Here is a 20,219-nt window from a genome sequence, read left to right as displayed (position 1 = left end):
ACAGTCACTTCTTAATTCTCACAATTACAATTGTTACGGTGGCTCAATTATTCAAAATCTCTCTCTCTCTCTCTCTCTCTTAACACTCTGATTGCAAACTTAGGGTTTTCGTTTTTGGGCCATCGAGGAGAAAGGATCATGAGCGGTTGAATTTTGTAGTTTTGAGAGTCTTTGGATTTGAAATTCGGTTTTTTTAGGCAATAGAGAAGACAACGTTTGTAGGTTGTTAAGGTTTTCCAGTATTTAGAGCCCTTGGGATCAGGAATTGGTTTTCCTTTTTGGGGAAGAAAACATTATTGGCTTCTTGAAATTTTCGAGCTCTGAGAGTTGGCTGGAATAGTGATAGTCTTTCTCTTGTTTGGGTGACAGGGTTATAAAAGTTTAGTTCTCCAGATTTTATACAATATTTTTGTTTATTTTTGGGTTTTTGAGTAGGATGGATAAAGGTGGTTGGATGCCCCCTCAAGGCGAGGGTGATGTCGTTCTAAGGGATGCTAACGATTGGAGGACGGAGCTTTCAGCTGATCTTAGGCAGAGGATTGTGAATAAGATGTGAGCCCTCTCTCTCTCTCTTTATATATATATAGATATATATATTAGTAGGTGAATTTCTTGTTTTCATTGTTTATTTTTGTAGTCTTATGCATTCCCAATTTGATATTGCCTGGGGACAAATACCTAGGTGGATCGCACGTTCTGCTAGCCCAAGAGATAACATTTTTGGAGTCGCCTTCCACTATCAGAGTTAAACCCCAGGATGGGTTGAATTTTTTCAAAGCTAGAAGGACGGCTAGTGCTTTAGCATGGATAGAAAGTCCTTAAAGCCCAGGAATTGAGAGATAGAGAGGAGTATATTGCCCTCATGATCTCGATAAACGCCTCCTGCCCCTGCTGGACCAGGGTTCCCCAAGGAGCAACCATCAAAGTTTAGCTTGATGGTTCCTTGAGAAAGTGGAAGTTAGAAGCTTGACCTACTAACCCTTTGTGGTTGATGATAAAGGATATCACCCCAATGAGTGAAGAAGAAGGTCTGAGGAATTCCTCTCAAGAATTTATGATTTGAAGCCCAGAACGTAACCAGGGTGGTTACCTTGGACAAGAGAGCCTAAGTTTGAAGTTTGGAGCCACAGAAAATTCTGGAATTTCTTTCCAGCCACAACCCATATTGTAGCCATAACAGTCGCCTTCCACAGGATACGACCTGCCTTAGGCCAACAAGAATCAAAATTGCAGGTAAGGAGGGCTTTAATTGAGGGGGGGGTAACCCCACGTATCCCAAAAAGTTGCAGTACCCTTCCCCATAGGTCATAAGAGAAATCACAAAGAAGGAAAAGGTGATGGTTGCTTTCCTCCTCACATTCACACAGGGCACATCTATTCAGGATAGGGATCCTTCTTTTCTGTAGATTATCCACTGTAAGGACCCTATGTGAGAAAGCTAGCCACTGGAAGGTCTGCACTTTTGGTGGAGCAATCGAAGACCAAATTTTAGAGAAGGGCACAAGGGTGGAAGGAGAGAGTGTGAGGCTTTTATAGAAAGAGGCAACTGAGAACTTACCCAAGGGGTTCAGAGTCCAGACAAGTTCATCTCTTCCATGGGAGGGGAGAAAGAGAGAGTGGAGGGTCTGCGAGAGGCGCTGAAAATCAAATGTTTCCGATTCAGTTAGATTCTTTCTAAAAGTGGGATTCCAGACTCTATGTCCTCCCACGCTACAAAGCTCCTGGGCTATAGAAGAGTCCTGGTCATGCGCAAGAGAGTAAAGGGACGGGAAGACGACACAAATCGGGGAAGGGCCTAACTAAAGGTCCTGCCAGAATTTAACCTTGGAGCCTTCTCTCAGAAGGAACCTAGTGTGGCTCTTGAAAGTGGCTAGCACTGTTAAAAGAGACTTCTAGATACCTAACCCATTATGCCTTTTTCAGTGATCCTGGTAGCCAAGATTGTATAGGGATATTGTACTTATGCATAACCACCTAGGCCCACAGTGCAATTTTCCCAGAAGGGCGGCGTGTTTGCGAATGACCTTAATCCCCAAGCCACCCTTGTCTTTAGGTTGGCAGAACTTATCCCAGGCTACAAGATGAAACTTCTTATCTTCCTGGCCAAAGGAAGTTTCTCATGAGTTGGTTGAGTCGATGGGCCACCTGCGCCGGCATATGGAAAAGCGTCATTAAGTAAATCGGGGAGTTAGCTAAGGTAGCTTTGATCAAGTTGTTTCTTCCCGACAACAACAGGAATCTTCCTTTCCGTCTTGCCAAGCGGTGATCAACCTTGTTAAGAACTGGGGACCAATGCTGCTTTTTAGGCTTACCAACCCCCAGTGGGAGCCAGAGGTAAGTGGTAGGGAGGACCTAGACTTTACATTCCCAAGCTGGAATGAGAGATCGATTTTCTTCAGCAGACAAGGCGACCCCCAACATACTGGATTCATTCATGTTTATCTTAAACTCAGTCGCTGTTTGGAAGCAACGGAGGAACCTTTTGAGGGTGTTAACTTCCTTTCGAGTGGCATCTAGGAATATGAGGGTATCGTCTGCGTACTAAAGGTGGGAAACTGTGGGCCCGTTCCTGCTGGTTTTAAAGCCTGAAAGGAGGCCAGCTTGGTAGAGCCGAGAGATGGATCGACTGAAGACTTCTGCTGCAATAACAAAAAGAAAGGGCGAGATGGGGTCTCCTTGTCTTAACCCCCCTCAAAGAGGGAAAAAAGCCAACTGGGGTTCCATTGATGAAGATAAAGAAATAGGGGATATAGAAGCAACCACTCATCCACTTTCTCCATCTCTCTCCGAAACCCATCCTAGTCATGGACTCATTCAGGTCTGACCAGTCAACATGGCCATAAGCCTTTTCCTAGTCAATTTTGAAGATGAGTCTTGGTCTCTTGGAAAGGTGTCTCGAGTGGACACACTCATGGGCCACTAAGGCCCCATCTAAGACTTGTCTGCCTTTGATGAAGGAACATTGAGAAAGAGAAACGATGGAAGGCAAGACATTTTTCAGCCTGGAAGCAAGGACTTTAGCCAGGATCTTATAAGAAGAATTGAGAAGGCTGATAGGCTTGAAATCTTTAATTTCCTCTGCTCCTTCTTTCTTAGGGACAAGGGCAAGGAGTAGCATTCATGGCTTTGTTTAGGATACCCCTTTCAAAGAATTCATCAAAGAACTTTACAAAGTCAAGACGAAGCGTATCCCATAACTCCTTAAAGGGGGCAACCGGAAAGCCATCTGGCCCCGGGGCCTTGTCACTCCCTAACTCAGTGATAGCTTTACAGATCTCCTGTTCTGAGAAGGGCCGCTCTAACCAGGCAACTTGGATTACATTGAGAGTCAGGAAGTCAAGGGTCGAGAATCTAGGTCTAGGTTCAGGGGGAGTAGAGTACAAATTCTTGAAGAAATCGAGGATGGCTCGTTGAATTTCACAAGGCCGAGTCAAATAGGAATTGTTGACTTTCAGTATCGAGATGGCATTGTCTCTACAACGACAATTTGCAATTCGATGGAAAAAGCCAATGTTATTGTCCCTAGCTTTCAACCAGACCTTGGATCTCTGTAGATTTCTTCTTTTTTAACAATAGCGAGATACTCCAACTTGGACTTGGACTTAAGCACCTGTCCAGAGTTATTTAAAGATCTCGATTCTTCAATAGAGTCTAGATTCTTAATGGTTTCCAAAAGGGAAGCCTTCAAGTGCGAAAAATTAACAGGAAGCTTAGAGCTCCAAGCTTTGAGAGCAAATTTAAGAAGCTGAATTTTCTTTTGGAGGATGAAGCCCGCTCTCCCCGAGACTTGAGAATTAAAGGAGTTCCACCAGGTTCGTATAAGGGCAGGTAGATCCTTTTCTTGAAGCCATTGCATTTCAAATTTGAAAGGACGGGGACCCTTGATAATATCATTTGTGTCCAATAGTATAGGGGAATGGTCGGAGGTGGGCTTGGGAAGGGCCAAAGACGACGAAGTTGGGAATTATTCCTCCCAATTGACCGAAACGAGAAATCTATCAAGTTTTGAGAGGGTGGGATTGATGCTTTGGTTGGACCAAGTAAATTGGCATCCTTTGTGGGGGATGTAAATTAGCTCGTTCCGGCTAATGAAATCTGAGAAGTCCCTCATTTCCGGGGAGATGGTGGAAGAGGAATTCCTCTCGTGAGACCAACGAACCACATTGAAGTCTCCCCCCACACGCCAAACTTGGTGAGGAAGGGAAGCAATATGGTCTAATTCTTGCCAGAGTCTTTGTCTGATGGTATTGGAGTTAGGACCATAAAGAGCAGAAAACTTCCACTAGACACCATCAGAGATGTTGGATAGAAGAAGGGTGACAGAGAATTCCTCCAAGAAGTGGGAGGTGAGTGAGAGATCATAAGGGTCCCAGACCACGCAGATCCCTCCTGAAGCCCGTTCGCCAGTAATGAGACTCACTGGCAGGGTCTCCTACCCCAATCTTACGGATAAGCTGGAGGTCAGGTTCAAGAAGTTTGGTTTCAATTAGTGCTAAGATAGTAGGGGAATGTTTGAGGGAGAGGGCTTTGGCCGCATCTTTCTTTGAGGACCCCTCTGATGTTCCAAATTAGAATCTTCATTTATAGGGGATGAGAGCAAGGGAGGAGACCAATTTGGGAGACCTCCTCGGGCAGCCTGGGGTGGAGTTGAAGGGGGAGAGTTCAATAGCTTTTCCTGGAAAAGGGAGAGAAGAGAAGAGGTTGCAAAGCTCTCTTTGCCCTCTTATTCTCACCTGCATCCTGCTCTGTGCATCTGTCGAAAGGAATTTGTGAACAGAGCCTTCAGGACCCTTGTATTCAAAACCCATAATCCTGTACATGGTTCTCATCCTGTCTTCCTCTGAGGTACTCCTGTCTTCAACATCATCATCTGCCACTGAGTGTGCCTGCTGATCCAAGGAGGCGGGCGATTGCGAAACATGAACACCTGGAGAGAGGGAAGGGGGGTCGATCGAAGGGTAGAGATCAAAAGGAAGGGGCGAGGAGGGAGGAAGATTCAGGCCAGTATTGACAGATATCAGAGGGGAAAACTGTGAGTTCCTTGAGGACCCCTCAGGAGGGAGAGAACGGCTAGGGGGGGAAACAGAGAGGGGTGGCTGAGGAGGGACAAAGATTGGAGTGGCCTCCTGAACAAGAGCACCAGGGGACAGAGGGTAAAGAGAGGGAGAGGGGGGTAACACGTTGGGAAGGAGGGAGAAGTTAGGGACTAAGGTAAGAAACTGGTGAGTCTGGACGGTGGTGAAGGAGGAAAGTAGAAGGGGTAGTTAGGGGGCCAAACAACGTGAATCGTGTGGGCCCTATGAATATGGACAAGATGAGGGGTAAAAGAGAGATGCGGGGCTAGGAAGTTAGCAATAGAGGACAGGTCAGGAGGAGATGGGTCCAGTGACTGGGCTGGGGCGATGCCCACTAGGAGAAAGTCTCGATTCATCTTAATAAGGTTAGAAGGTTCAAGGCCAAAGGGAAAGGGGTGATCGAGGTTAAAAGCGTAGAAAGAGAGAGAGAGAGAGAGAACAGGGGGAGTGTAGAGAGCCAGCACATAAGGAGGTTGACAGGTTCAGAGAAGAGCTCGAGTCACTGCAGGGCACCTGAGGGGAGGGGGAAGGGGAGGGGGGGCTGGAGGGGGAAACAAGAGTAGGCTCTAGGATCAGAGGAGGAGGGGAGGGGGAAGGGGAGGGGGGGCTGGAGGGGGAAACAAGCGTAGGCTCAAGGATCAGAGGAGGAGGGGAGGGGGATGTGGGTTACTGACCCAAAAGGAGAGTTAAGGGCTCAAGAGGGAGAGAATGAGTACCCGGCTGACACACAAACGAAGAGGCTGGGGAGAGAGGAGAGGAGAACCCAGGTGATAAAGTAGGTGTGGCCGACTGGCACACTAACCCAGGGGAGACAGTCTTTGGGGAAGGGAGGCAAGGGGACAAAGGTGGCGAAGGAACCCTCTCGAAGGAAGTCCAGACGGGAGCCAGCTGACAATGATAAGACGGCTCAAGGAGAATGGAGTCACAGGGCCCAGGGGGATCGGGAGCATGGGCCGGGTCAGACAACGCTAGCAGGAAGAAAGGGAACCACAAGAACACAGGGGGTTGATAGGGGGGAGGAAACTCCCACGGGAGCCATCTGGAGGGGAGACAAGGGGGGTCCGGCTGGGACAGGGACAGCTATGCAGCACTCAAGTGCTCCTCCCAAAGTGGCCGATCTGAGTGCGATAAATGGGGGAGAGAAGGCGGCTGAGACAGACGTGTGGAAGTCGAGGCAGCCGATGGGAGCACAAGGGTAGGTGAAAAGGAGGGACACGTGGCCTCCAGCTGAGAGGGGAGAGGGGCGGTTGAAAGGGGAAGGACTGAGACGGCAGAGGGAAGTGGGTCTGGTAAAGAGGAGGGCCCGAGAACTAGTGGAGGACAGGAGGTAGATGGACTAACTTCTCGGGTCGGGGCCAAAGGACGATGAAAGTTAACAAGGACCTCTTTACCAGGTCGGCGAGCAAACTCGCACTCGCCACATTGAACCGAAACACAACTCGGCAAAGCAGGGGACGAGTAAATGGCAAGACTCGTTTGGAGAGGCGAGTCTCCCTTGTTTTCCTCTTCCGCTGGGGTACCAACCTGGATCGAGAAGGCGCAACCCCCCTTGTCTAGTAACGCGGTGGACGGGCGGGGACGCCAAAACTTCTTCTGCTGAAGCTCAGGGGGACGACGTCTAGGTCGCAATCTCTTGTCGTTCTTCCTAGTCACCACCTCCCATCGCTGGGGCGATAAAGCCATGCAAGGAGCCGATGGCGTATTATGGAAGAAGTGGGGGGGAGGGTGGCGAAGCCGAAGCCCAAGAGAGAGTAACAAGGTAGAATAGACCATTGATATCAAGCCACACAAACTGCGGGATCAAAGAGGTGTCCAAGACTTCAATCAGCAAAATGAATAGAACCCAATGGAAGAGTCTATTAGGAGACCAACATCGTAGAGGGCAAGAGGCTCCCCTGAATGATCATACAAAGAGCGGAAGTTAACAATTGGGACACGATTAGGAGACCAACACCGCAGAGAGCAGGAGGCTCCCCTGAATGAAGGATTAGGACACTTGCGGAGGGCGGAGTTGGCTTCCTCCAGAGAAGGGAAGGAGAAAAGGAAGTCACCATTGGACAGACGTCTACAGACGAAATCAGACCCCTGCCAAAGACTTCTAGCCCACCGCTCAATGCCGCTACTATCATCTCTCTTCGGGTGAAAGATACCTACTAGGGAAGCCGAGAACTTTTTGGAGAGGCTATCAGACTCCTCCGAGGGGATGGTGATACAAAATGGAAAGAAAGGGGAGACAGTAGGGGGAACATGAGAGCCAAAAGAGGGAGAAGAGACCTTAGCTGGAGGGGCAGGAGGGGAGGAAGAAAGGACCTGGGCAAAGGAAGCTCTGGATGGGGGAGGAGGAGGCGGAGGAATCACCGAGGGACGACGATGAGGGAGGGTTCTGGGGTAAACAGCGTAGATATCACTCCAAGAGGAAAGGGAACAGCAGTAGGGACGACCCATCCACCGGGGACTCGTGGTGTACGTTGTGGTGTTTCTTTCTAATGAACAATAACAAAGAAGAAAAAAAGAAAAAAAGAAAAATACTTTTCATTCTAATGAACAATAACAAAAAAGAAAAAATCGAAAACGCAACTTCGAAAGTATATTTTAAACCCCAATTAACATAGACCATCCATTTTGATAAGATGCTTAGATCTAGGCCTTAGGAGGATTTTTTCATGTCCAAGTTTTTTAGATGACTTCATTATCATTAGATGAACAATATTAACAAAGAAAAAAATGATTTTGAGTTTGTAAAGAATAAGATCATGAAATTCACAAAATGAATGGTCTAAATTCGTTGTTGGAGGGGCCTCATTTTGACCATATCTAGGATTCAAATTGAACTTTTTTTTTTGGACTGATTATTGAGATGAAAAGAGTGTGTGTGCAAAATTTTGAGTCATACAAATGCCACAAACATGGTTTTCTAGAAGTGTGGTTGTATTACAATGAGATGCAATCATTGCATTAGATCACTACGCTATATATATGGGGGAATGATTTCTTGCAACGGTCGTATAGTAATATAATGCAACAATCTTCAAAAACTATGTTAGGGCCATTTGTATGATCATAATTTTAAAATATACTCTCTTTTCATATTAAAAACATTCACAAAAAAGAAAAATTTGAAAACACAATCCAGAAAGTATTTTTTAACCCATTTAACATAGGCCATCCATTTTGATAAGATGCTTAGATCTAGGCCTTAGAAGGATTTTTTCGTTTCTGTTTTTTTATGGCTTTATTAAATAAATTTGTAAATCAGTACTGTTTTCAATCCATAGAAATTCATCGCTTTTTTTTTTTATTCTTATTCAATAATTTACATCTAGATGAAACTTAACTATATACTAATTTTAAATCATTTATAATTAAAATTATAAATATTTAAAAATAAATAAAGAAAGAAAGCTAGCTTTCTACTATTTTATGAATTGTTTGAATCTATTATTGTGGCATCCGTGTTATTTCATTAGACATGATTATTTTATATTATTTAATAACATCTATAAATAAAACAAATATATTATATTGTATATTATTAAATAATATCCATAAATAAAATAAATATTTTATTTATTCAATAAGGTAATGTTAATGATAATAATGGTGGTGATAGTGATTCATATTAACAATTATTTTTTAAGTAAATTATGCCACGTCCGACGCATGCGCATAACACTAGTATTTTCTAGAGTGCACCCATAAGGACACATTGTATATTTGGTCCATCAAGAAAACTATCTACCAATAGTATTTCATGCAAAAATGGGGATCTATTTTTAGAAGTGTATTTAAAAATAAATAAATAAATTTTGAGTTCTTAATAAAAGTTTGTTGTGAGAGATCATAAAATCAACTGTTATATTATTTTGTTGGCATTAGTTCCATAGGACCTATCTAATTAACCTATATTGTATGCTATTGATAGATGGACACGTGGGCACACTTCCCTTTCTCATGCTAATTCTTCCCATGGGAACTTAAGTTACTTATCTTTATTCTCCATCCTTACCAAACTCCAAATCTAAGATGAATTTCTTGATGGATATCTAGTCACTTGCTCATGTTTTATATGTAGAAAATATATTGATTACATTTAAAATTCAAAAAATAGAAGAGTGACGTAGTGACCTTACAAGTTTAGGCAAAATCCGAAATGCTCCGAAAATTACAAAGAAGGTCGTCAACCCACTTTTTTATATTTTTCCAAATTTCTCTCGATCAACTCGGATTTTGATTTTTCGTTTATAGGACAGTGCCCTAAGCTGTATGGCATTGCCCTACTAACAAATAGCAAAAATATAAAAAAAAAAATCAAAATTCAAGTTGACTGAGGGGCAGTTTTGAAAATAAAAAAAAGGGTTGACGCGGAGCATTTTGTATTTTATCTAAAACTTTAGAGTCTCTACCAAATCACTCAGAAAAGAAATTCTCGAATGGCTACCATTCAACGTCTGATGGCTTCCAGCAATGATGACAACTTTGTAACAACAATAATGATCTCATAGCAATCTCAATTCGTTCACGAGTGGATCTTGAGGGAATAATTATACAATATGCTCCCGTGAGAGCATTTATACTAATACTGCTTTCATATTGTTCTTTTACATTCACCCGAGTCAACCACCCGTCTCTCTTTTTTTTGAAACAGTAACAACTTTATTCCAATCTTAACAGTCACTTCTCAGTTGACACAATTACAATTGCCACAGTGGCTCAATTATTCAACTCTCTCTCTCTCTCCTAACCCTTTGATTGCAAACTTAGGGTTTTCGTTTTTGGGCCATTGAGGAGAAAGGATCACGATCGCAAAGAATTTTGTAGTTTTGAGATTCCTTGGATTTGAAATTGGGGTTTTTTAGGCATTAGAGAAGACAACGTTTGTAAGTTGTTAAGGCTTTCCAGTATTTAGTGCCCTTGGGTTCAGGAATTGGGTTTTCCTTTTTGGCGAAGAAAACAGTATTGGCTTCTTGAAAATTTCGAACATTGAGATTTGGCTGGAATACTAATAGTCTTTCTCTTGTTTGGGTCATAGGCTTATAAAAGTTTAGTTCTTGAGAGTTTATACAATAATTTTGTTTATTTTTGGGTTTTTGAATAGCACGGATAACGACTGGAGGACAAAGCTTTCAGCTGATTCTAGGCAGAGGATTGTGAATAAGATGTGAGCTCTCTCTCTTTCTCTCTCTCTCTCTCTCTCTCTATATATATATATATATATATATATATTGGTGGGTATATTTCTTGTTTTCATAGTTTATTTTTGTAGTCTTCTGCATTCCCAATTTGATATTGCCTGTGTTTGTGTGCTGTTTTTTATTGAAATATATTTCTTACTTTGTTATAGCTTTAGTAAACAGGGAATTTTTAGAATTCCAAGGATATTAGAGAAACAAAAAGATAATACAACTTACCCTTGTTGAGATGGCCTTAAGGAAAATTGTTTCATGCGGGCTGAACTGCATTTCTACATATGCGGTCTAGAAAGTGTAAAGCATCCATCTTAAAGATGGATACAAGTAGGTGTTCCATCTTAAAACAATGGTAATTAACGGTCCAAATGTGTTTTTACTAGAATTATTATTTTTAATTTTTGAAATTTATTTATTTATTCATATTCATGATCTCATGTTAGAGATTACATGTCCTTAAATATTGAGAGTAGGATTGAGCAATACCAGAGGCAATACCGAAACATTAATATTGGTTTCGGCCACTATTATCAGCCAGCGCAACATTGTTCCATATGCAATGGCGGAATCGTTCTCAGAACGACAATCAAGAGGTTGGATCAAGCCTTGACCGGAGAATAAGCTTCGTCTATTCGTTGTATGAGAAAGGCTACTACCGGCGCGTGCAGTCCATATTCATCTCGATCTGCAACTATAGAAGGATCTTGAATTGGCTGTAGCCCTACCTTCAAGTGAGTAGTGCCTTTCCCCCTAGGTCAAAGGGATGCCGGTGGGTAGCGTAGCTAGGAGGGTTCCATCTCCCTTAGGAGCTGTGGTAATGGGGATCATTCTTGTATTAGCTCCCTGGTTTCCAAGGCCACCCTAGAATACGATTTAGTTAATAGTATAAATTCCTTAGCTTAGAAAGGTACCCCGTTCAGTCCCGTTCTCCGGCTTGTGAGGAACTTTGGTGGTGGCTCTGAGCCTGCTGCAAGGCAAGGCAGGGCATTCAAAAGGCCCTGGGTCACGTCTGGTTGTTATCAGCAGGTGTTGTTTTAGGCCTTTGATTAGTCGCTGTTGTTTTGATCAGTTTATCATGGTGTAATGTGTACACTTTTTTTTTCGGGAGTGAGTCTTCGGGATTGATGGCTAATGAGTATTAATGTCAGGTCTTCATTGGATATTGGAGGATTTTCCTTAAATATTAAATGGCTTGATCCATAAACCACACTGCTCTAGTTGATTGCCTTTACTGTTTTAAATTTGCAGATTGGAAACTCTTAAGAGGCACTTTCCAGCAGGTGATCCCATTGGACTGTCCGTACTCACGACAATTGCTGCAATTTTCGAAGAGAAGATCTTTACTAATGCTGAGAACCAGGTTCTCCTTTCTCTCCTTGTCAATCTATAATTTATATTTTCAGTTGTGGCTACCTAGTGATTGTTTTTTTGGTTTCCCTTCCTTTTCTTCTTCGTTTTCATTTCGTCTTGAGAAATTTCATCTCATTCTACAGTTTCATGTCCCTATTAAATTTGCCAACTTGGAAGTCTTATTTGGAATGATAATATGACAATTTGAATCTAGAAATGGGTTCACACTGAATCGTATCATACAATCAGGTATGTAAGATAGAAGTGTATATGTCAGCATTGTGGGAGACAGGCACTACTTATTTGCTCTGGTTAGCAGATAATCGTTGAAGCCCTACATAATTTTAGTGGGTAAATCCCTTCAAATAACATGGTCTTGAAAGTTTTTAATTTGGCTTCTAAATCGTGTCATACATAATGTTTTTGATAAATATTTCTTTTACAAATAACTTCCTTTTATTTGAGTCTTGTGCGTATGGACATGCATGCATCAATAATCATGCACGTATACCTACGTATTTACATGTGCATGCTACATGCATCCTAGGTATTTGTCATGTGTACACATAATGCCACATAGATGGTTCTGTTGCCATTCTTGTTTGGTTCCATTCATTTTCTTTATTTTTCCTTTCTCAGTTGTTCAACTTCGGGATGATATTTTTTTAATGTTTTTTAATGTATGGGGGTTTAATGTTAGAGCTGTTTCAGTGTGTTGATGTTTTGCATTTCAAATAAAGACTAGTTTTTATTCATTTGGTCGTGCAGAAAACTGGAATGGATTTCTGTGGTTCCTCCTGATTTTACAAGTTGTTAACTGGGGAGAAATTCTATATGTCACAGACTTGCCTGCCATAAAACCTCTCTCCACCAACCCTTGACATGGCAAACTGTGTAAATAAGCAAAGAAAAGAAAATCTACTCTTGTGTAGGTTTGGGATGGCATATGCTGGGAGTGAATCAAAGAATTGGAGATCAGCTTAGTGAACCAGTTGAGAAAACAAATATCTCTGAATAAAATAAGTTAACTGAACTGCTTGTAAACTTTGACAGGCCCAACATTTTCTTTTTATATGATTGATATCCGACTTTATTGTTTGCATGAACTAATGAATAATTTTACTAACCCACCCAACCTCTTTAATTGTTTTGGAAGAATCCGGCTTGCACGCTCTGAGCTTAACTATTGAGTGGGCTCAGTACGCATCCCATCCATATAAACTTATTGCACTTATTAAAGAGATTTAGTTTGGCTGAATGATCATTTGAACAATTGATTATCTTAAGCAGGCCATGGAAATAGATATAATAGAGATGGAGTAGAAGGTATTATGGTTATCGGTTGTTAAGTTGATGGTTTGTCGAGACTTAAGTGTTAATTTTTAAACAAGAAATTTGTGTATTTTGGTATAGTTATTTGTGAGTAACTAATTAAATATTTATGCTTATGATTCTATACCTAATCCTGTATATCGTGATTAGTTGGATGCTTTATACTCATTAATGTTAGTCCTTATGAGAATCTCAATATTCACATTTCTCATCTCTGAATTATTTATTTCCAGGCAGATTATTTGGGGAAAATATCTCTAAAGATGCTCACTTTGGAGACAGAATCTGCCATGGGGAATTCTACGTCATCAAACCCTACTGGAGAAAAACCAAAATATACAAGATCAAGGTGAACATTTGTCAAGTATATAAAATTTTTTACTTATGTTTAAGAAATACTGTTGGTATATATATATATATATATATATATATATATATATATATATATATATATATCTAGAGCGATAATTTCATGCAACCGTTGTATAGTAATATGATGTAACAACCTTAAAAAACCATCTTATGGCCATTTGTTTGATTCAAATTTTGAAATATACACTCTTTTCATTCTAATGACAATCACAAAAAAAGAAAAAATTGAAAACACAACCTAAAAAGTATTTTTTTAGCCCAATTAACGTAGGCCGTTCATTTTGGTGAGATGCTTAAATCTAGGCTTTAGAAGGATTCTTTCATTTCCAATTTTTTTGGATTGTTTGATTATCATTAAATGAACAATGTTAGAAAAGAAAAGAAAAAAATGAATATGTGTTTATAAAGGCTAAGATCTTGAAATTCACAAAATAAATGATCTAGATTCGCTTTTGGAGGGGGACTCATTTTCACCATATCTAGGGTTTAAATTGAATTTTTGTTTTTTTTTGGAGATTGATTATTGAGATGAAGAGAGTGTGTGAGCAAAATTTGAGGTCATACAAATACCACAAATATGGTTTTCTAGAAGTGTCGTTGCATTATACTATGATACAACCGTTGCATTGGATCATTGCTCATATATATATATATATATATAATTTGGATCTTCTTGAAGAACTTGTAGTTCACCGACTGTTATTTTTCCCTTATCATCAATATTCAATTTTGCAAGCCTTTTGATTAGGGCATCTACCAATTCTTTAGTATCTTCTTTCTTCTTGATCCCTTGCAGGCTAAATTTTCCTGTTTCTATACCTGGTTGTGGCTTGAATAAAACTGCTTCCTTATCCTTTTCTTCCTTTTTCTCTAGTCGTGGAGGTTTCAAGTTATTTAACACATTTTCAATTCTAGTGGTTTGTTTTCCTATTGTTTGTGGGAAGAGATTTGTGTAATTATTTTGTTCTATAATGTGTGGTATTCCATCAAGTTTGGCCATTTGGTTATCTGACTCTTTAGGCCCCAACTTAATATATATATATATATATATCTTTGAAAAAGTCTTCCCAACGCTTATAGGCGAAAATGAACAGTAATTTCGCCTACCCGCATCACCGTCCAAAGTTCATCGCACGGTCACGATTGTCCAGTAGTGATTCATTTTTCTTTTTTTTTTTTTATAAATTGGAATGATCTGAAATTTGGAGCATGTGTACATCTTAGTGAGGCGCATCTAATAAAAATTTTAAAAAAAAATAATTTGTAAAAAATAAATTGATCAAAATACCCCCAAAACGTTTTGGGGGTATTTTGGTCAATTTTTTTCAAGTAAAATATTTTTTTTAGATTCATCTATTTTTGATGAACAGACACTCCAAATTTTAGGTCATTCCGATTAGTAGAAAAAAAAATGAAAAATAAAACATTATCGGACAATCGTGATCGTGCGATGAACTTTGAACAGTGATGAGGGTAGACGAAATCACTGTTCATTTTCGCCCGTAGGTGTTTTTTAGTATCTTTCATATATATATATGGGCCGTGATTTCATGCGACAGATGTATAGTAATATATTGCAACATTCTTTAAAAACTATGATAGGGCCATTTGTTTGATCATAATTTTAAAATATACTCTCTTTTCATTCTAATGAACAATCACAAAAAAGAAAAATTTGAAAACACAATCTAGAAAGTATTTTTTTAACCCATTTAACATAGGCTGTCCATTTTAATAAGATATTTAGATCTAGGTCACAGAAGGATTTTTTCGTTTCCGATTTTTTTTTATGGCTTTATAATAATAAATTTGTAAATCAGTACTATTTTCAATCCATAGAAATTCGTATGTTTTTTTTTAATTCTTATTTATTAATTTACATCTTATTTTTTTTTATAAGTGTTAACTGTTAAGTACATTTCCCATGGGACTAGGGCTAACATATGTCAACTCAGGGCGAAGGGAAGCAGGGACAGGCAAGGATGCAGGAATAGATGGTTGTGAATAAACCAGTGCTTTGGTCGGGTCAACTTCACTCGGTCCTTCTTACTCCGCCTTACAACACTGAGAACAATGAACAGACCTGTATATTATTGAAGTAAGATTACAAGAGAGATAAAAAGACGAGAGGACCCTGAGAATGGGTCTCTCTGTGTGAGACTACAAAACAGGCTTATGAAAATGCCCCTTATATGTACCCCTTAAATGGGAAGCGTACCACAAAGGTAGAAAAAACAAGATCACAATGTGTTGTTGGATCTAAGGTTCTATAAGGAAGTTGGAGTTGAGGTTCAAAAACGTGATGGTGAGGTAGTTGCAGGGCGTGCTGAGGTGTCTTCCTAGCTCCATCTTTTGCTAACAGGTCTGCGAACTCGTTTGATGTCCTCTAAGTATGTCTCCATAAGATGTTCATACCCCTGCATACATGCGCAATTTCAAGAAATATAGATGTCAGGTACCAAGGTGGTGTCGCAGATCCATCAGCCCATGCTATAACATTTTTTTGAGTCTCCTTCAACTAGTAGTTGTGAGCTCCAGTCTCTATTAAATGATTTCAGACCAAGGAGCAGGGCTGCACCTTCAGCATATCGTGAGTCATGGTGGCCTAGGTGTTCTGAGTAAGTAAGGAGAATCTGGCTATTATGATCTCTAAATACCCCTCCTGCCCCTGCATGACCAGGATTCCTTATGGAGCAGCCGTCAAAATTGAGCTTGATGGTACCTTCGGGTGGTGGTTGCCAGTTGTTAGCTCTTGTTGGTTTTCGGGGCCTATGTTTGAGTATGCAATGCAAGTGTGTATGGAAGGAGTTGGCTGAGATACCCGAAAAGCCTTTGTGATTGGAGGCCCAAAATATTACCTGGGAAGTAACCTTATGGAAGAGTTCCTGAGTATGGTTAAAATGGCTTTGAAAGATCCTGGAGTTTCTCTCCTTCCAAATGATCCAAATGGTTGCAGCTACTGTTGCCCCCCATAGGATCTTACCTGCCTTCGGCTAGAATGCCGCTATGTTCATCATCTGAAGGCCTTGTAAGGAGGGCAGAGTTACCCAATGAAACAGCTGAAGGACTTGAGTCCACAGTTCATGGGTAGTGCTGCAATGTAAGAAGAGATGTGAATTGGTTTCTTCCTCTCTCTGACACATTACGCATCTACTCAGCATTTGGTGACCCCTTTTTTTCAATTGGTCGACTGTAAATGCCCTTTGAGCAAGAGCAATCCAGTTAAACATTTTAACGCTGGGAGGGGCTATAGTGGACCAAGCTTTCGCGAGCACTGAGTTGGGATTGATAGGGAAGGTTGGTGGATATGTGAGCATCCTATAAAAAAAGTTTCCTATCGGATCTGGGGTCCAGATCATTGCATTTTTCACATGGGTGGGGGTAAAATAGGAGTCGAGAAAGGCCGTAAGTGTAGAGAGAGAGCTTATTTCCTCATCAGTGAGATTTCTACTGAATATTGGGTTCCAAGTCCTTCTACCTCCTTGGGGCACCATTTCCTCTGCCACTGTTGCCTCCTTGTTAGTGGTAAGGGAGAATAGAGAGGGGTAGTTGTCCTTGAGTGGTGAATGTCCTACCCAGAGGTCGTACCAGAATTTAATTCTAGTTCCTTCCTTGGTTTGGAATCTGATGTGCTTTTTAAAAGATGGCAGAACAGCGGAGAGAGACTTCCATACTCCCGAGGCGTTGGGGGTCTGTTGGGTTGTTGGAAACCAAGCATTTTGGGATGCGGTATTTTGATCGCAATATCTGTGCCCACAAGGAATCTGGTTGGGTTGCGAAACGCCACCACCACTTCCCTAATAAGGCCAAATTATGTTGTCTTAGACTGCAGATCCCCAATCCCCCTTGTGATTTGGGCATGCAAATCTTGTGCCAAGGAATGAGGTGTATTTTGTTTTATCTGGTTGGCTAGACCAGAGAAAGTTCCTCATGAGTTGTTCTAGACGGCAGGATACTAAGCTGGGAATTTGGAAGAGCGACATAAGATAGACACTTGTATTTGCTAGAGTGGCTTTGATGAGGGTTGATCGACCTGCCATTGAGAGATATCTCCCTTTCCATCCAGCTAGTCGCTTGTCCACCTTGTCTATGATGGGTGCCCATTGTCTCTTCTTAGGTTTACCCAACCCACGAAGGAGTCCTAGGTAGGAAGTGGGTAGATCTGCCACCGTGCATCCCCAGTTTGGGATAAGGGCTTTTACTTCCTCCGAGGAGAGTGTTATTCCCACCATTTTTTATTTTTCCATGTTAACTTTGAATCATGTTGTCTGATGGAAACATTTGAGAAATAGCCTGAGATTATGTGATTCTTCTAGCGTAGCATCAAGGAAGACCAACATATCATCTGCATAATGTAGGTAAGATACAGTTGGCCCCTGGTGGCTACTATTGAATCAAGATAAGAGACCTGCCTGGTACATTCTTGAAAGCGAACGACTGAAAACCTTAGCCGAGATGGTGAACAGGAATGGGGAGAGAGGATCCCCCTGTCTTAGACCCCTAGACGAGGGAAAAAAACCTTTAGGCGTCCCATTTATTAGGATGGAAAAATGAGGATGGGAGTAGCAGCCTCTCATCCACTTTCTCCATGTATCCTAGAAGCCCATTCTCTTCATTGTTTCTTCTAAGATTGACCAGTCAACTTGGTCATAAGCTTTTCCCAATCTATTTTGAAAATCAGACCTGATTTTTTGGATCTGTGCCTTGAGTGAATACATTTGTGAGCCACGAGCGGTCCATCTAGAATTTGTCTACCTTTGATGAACGCTCCCTGAGATTGTGAAATGACCAACGGCAAGACCTATTGTAATCTAGTGGCCAACACTTTGGCTAGAATCTTGTAAGAGAAGTTTAGGAGACTGATAGGTCGAAAGTCTCTTAGTTCCTCTTTCCCTTCTTTCTTAGGCACCAGAGCTATAAAAGTAGCATTAAGGGCTTTGTGAAGGATACCCCTGTAGAAGAATTCCTCAAAGAAACTGAGGAAATCTGGGCAGAAAGTTTCCCAATATCTTTGGAAAGGTGCTATCAAGAAACCATCTGGACCAGGTGCTTTGTCTTTGGCTAGGTCCTTGACAGCTCTGTGAATTTCTACCTTAGTGAAAGGCCTCTCAAGCGAAGCCACCTTGTCTGCCAGAAGAGATAAGAAATCTAGGTCAGACCTACGGGGTCTACGGGCCTGTGGAGCTGAGTATAGAGACTGAAAAAAGTCTGGTATGGCCTTTTTTATTCCAGCTGGGTCCGTGAGATGATTCTCTCCTACTTTCAGAATCGAGATGGTATTATCCCTCCTGCGACAGTTTGATATCCGATGGAAGAAGCCTGTATTTAGGTCTCCTGTTTTAAGCCAAATGATTTTGGATCTCTGGTACCAGTAGACTTCCTCGTTTTTAGAACTGAGAGGTATTCTAGTTTGGAGGAGGATTTGAGTGACAGTTCAGTTTCTGAGAGAGGTCTAGTTTCTTCAAGAAGATCTAACTCCTTGATGATGTTGAGGAGGGAGCTTTAAGTTTGTGGGAAATTACAGCGGACAGTCTTGCTCCAGACTTTAAGGGAAGCCTTTAGGAGTTGGAGCGTAGATTGTAACCTGTACCCCGCTCTTCATGAGGTAAGGTGGGAGAAGGAGTTCCACCAGATAGGAAGTAGAGTGGATAGGGATTCCACTTGAAGCCAAGTCAGTTCGAATCTAAAAGGTAAATATACTAATTTTAAATCATTTATAATTAAAATTGTAAATATTTAAAAATAAATAAAGAAAGAAAGCTTGCTTCTACTATTTATGAATTGTTTAAATCTATTATTGTGGCATCGATGTTATTTCATTATACATGATTATTTTATATTATTTAATAATATCTATAAATATAAATATATTATATTGCATATTATTAAATAATATCTATAAATAAAATAAATATTTTCTTTATCCAATAAGATAATGCTAATGATAATAATGGTGGTGATGGTGATTCATATTAACAATTATTTTTAAAATAAATTATACCACGTCCAACGCATGTGCATAACACTAGTATTTTATAAAGTGGACCCATAAGGACACATTGCAGATTTGGTCCATCGAGAAAACTATCTACCATTAGTATTTCATGTAAATATGGGGATCTATTTTAGAAGTGTATTTAAAAAAAAAAAAATTTGAGTTTTTAGTAAATGTTTGTTGTGAGAGATCATAAAATCTACTTTTATATTATTTTGTTGGCATTAGTTCCATTGGACCTATCTAATTAACCTATATTGTATGCTATTGATAGATGGACAAGTGGGCACACTTCCCTTTCTCATGCTAATTCTTCCCATGGGAACTTAAGTTACTTATCTTTATTCTCCATCCTTACCAAACTCCAAATCTAAGATGAATTTTTTGATGGACATCTAGTCACTTGCTCATGTTTTATATATAGAAAATATATTGATTACATTTAAAATTCAAAAAAAAAAAAAAGAGTGACGTACTAACCCTAAAATTTTAGGTAAAATATGAAATGCTTCGAAAATTACAAAGACGGTCGTCAACCCACTTTTTTTATATTTTTCAAGAATTGCCCTCGATCAAAAATTGCCCCATGCTTTATGGCACTGCCTTACTCACAGAAAGCTAAATATATAAAAAAAATCAAAATTCAAGTTGACTGAGAGGTAGTTTTGAAAAAACAAAAAGAGTTGACGTGAAGCATTTTGTATTTTATCTGAAACTTTAGAGTCTCCAACAAATCAATTTGAAAAGAAATTCTCGAATGGCTACCAGTCAACGTCTCATGGCTACCAGCAATGATGACCTCTTTGTAACAACAATAATGATCTTATAGCAATGGCAATTCATTCGTGAGCGGATCCTGAGGGAATAATTATACAATATGCTCCCGTGAGAGCATTTATACTGATACTT

The 20,219-nt window shown here is 40.5% G+C and overlaps 1 protein-coding gene across 12 annotated transcripts in view; it reads left to right on the top strand.

Moving 5' to 3' along the window:
* LOC18435042 (uncharacterized) overlaps nucleotides 1–20,219 on the top strand; it is a 49,143-nt gene that overhangs the window by 7,682 nt on the left and 21,242 nt on the right. For 3 of the 12 annotated variants that reach the window (XM_088869896.1, XM_088869893.1, XM_088869899.1), the window contains exons 4-7: nucleotides 436–552; nucleotides 10,171–10,233; nucleotides 11,510–11,621; nucleotides 13,177–13,292. In XM_088869896.1, the coding sequence (XP_088726022.1) occupies nucleotides 436–552; nucleotides 10,171–10,233; nucleotides 11,510–11,621; nucleotides 13,177–13,292 (408 nt within the window). Of the gene's footprint in view, nucleotides 1–435; nucleotides 553–7,481; nucleotides 7,539–10,170; nucleotides 10,234–11,509; nucleotides 11,622–13,176; nucleotides 13,293–20,219 lie in introns of those variants that run through there. The other 9 variants (XM_088869898.1, XM_088869895.1, XM_088869901.1 and 6 more) reach the window with 5 other exon arrangements.

Source organism: Amborella trichopoda, chromosome 6 (assembly GCF_054954075.1).
Source record: "Amborella trichopoda isolate Santa Cruz 75 chromosome 6, AtrichopodaSantaCruz75HAP2 v2.0, whole genome shotgun sequence".
Classification (NCBI taxonomy): domain Eukaryota; kingdom Viridiplantae; phylum Streptophyta; class Magnoliopsida; order Amborellales; family Amborellaceae; genus Amborella; species Amborella trichopoda.
The sequence above is the reverse complement of the archived record's forward strand: the minus strand, read 5'-3'. Positions and strand labels throughout refer to the sequence as shown.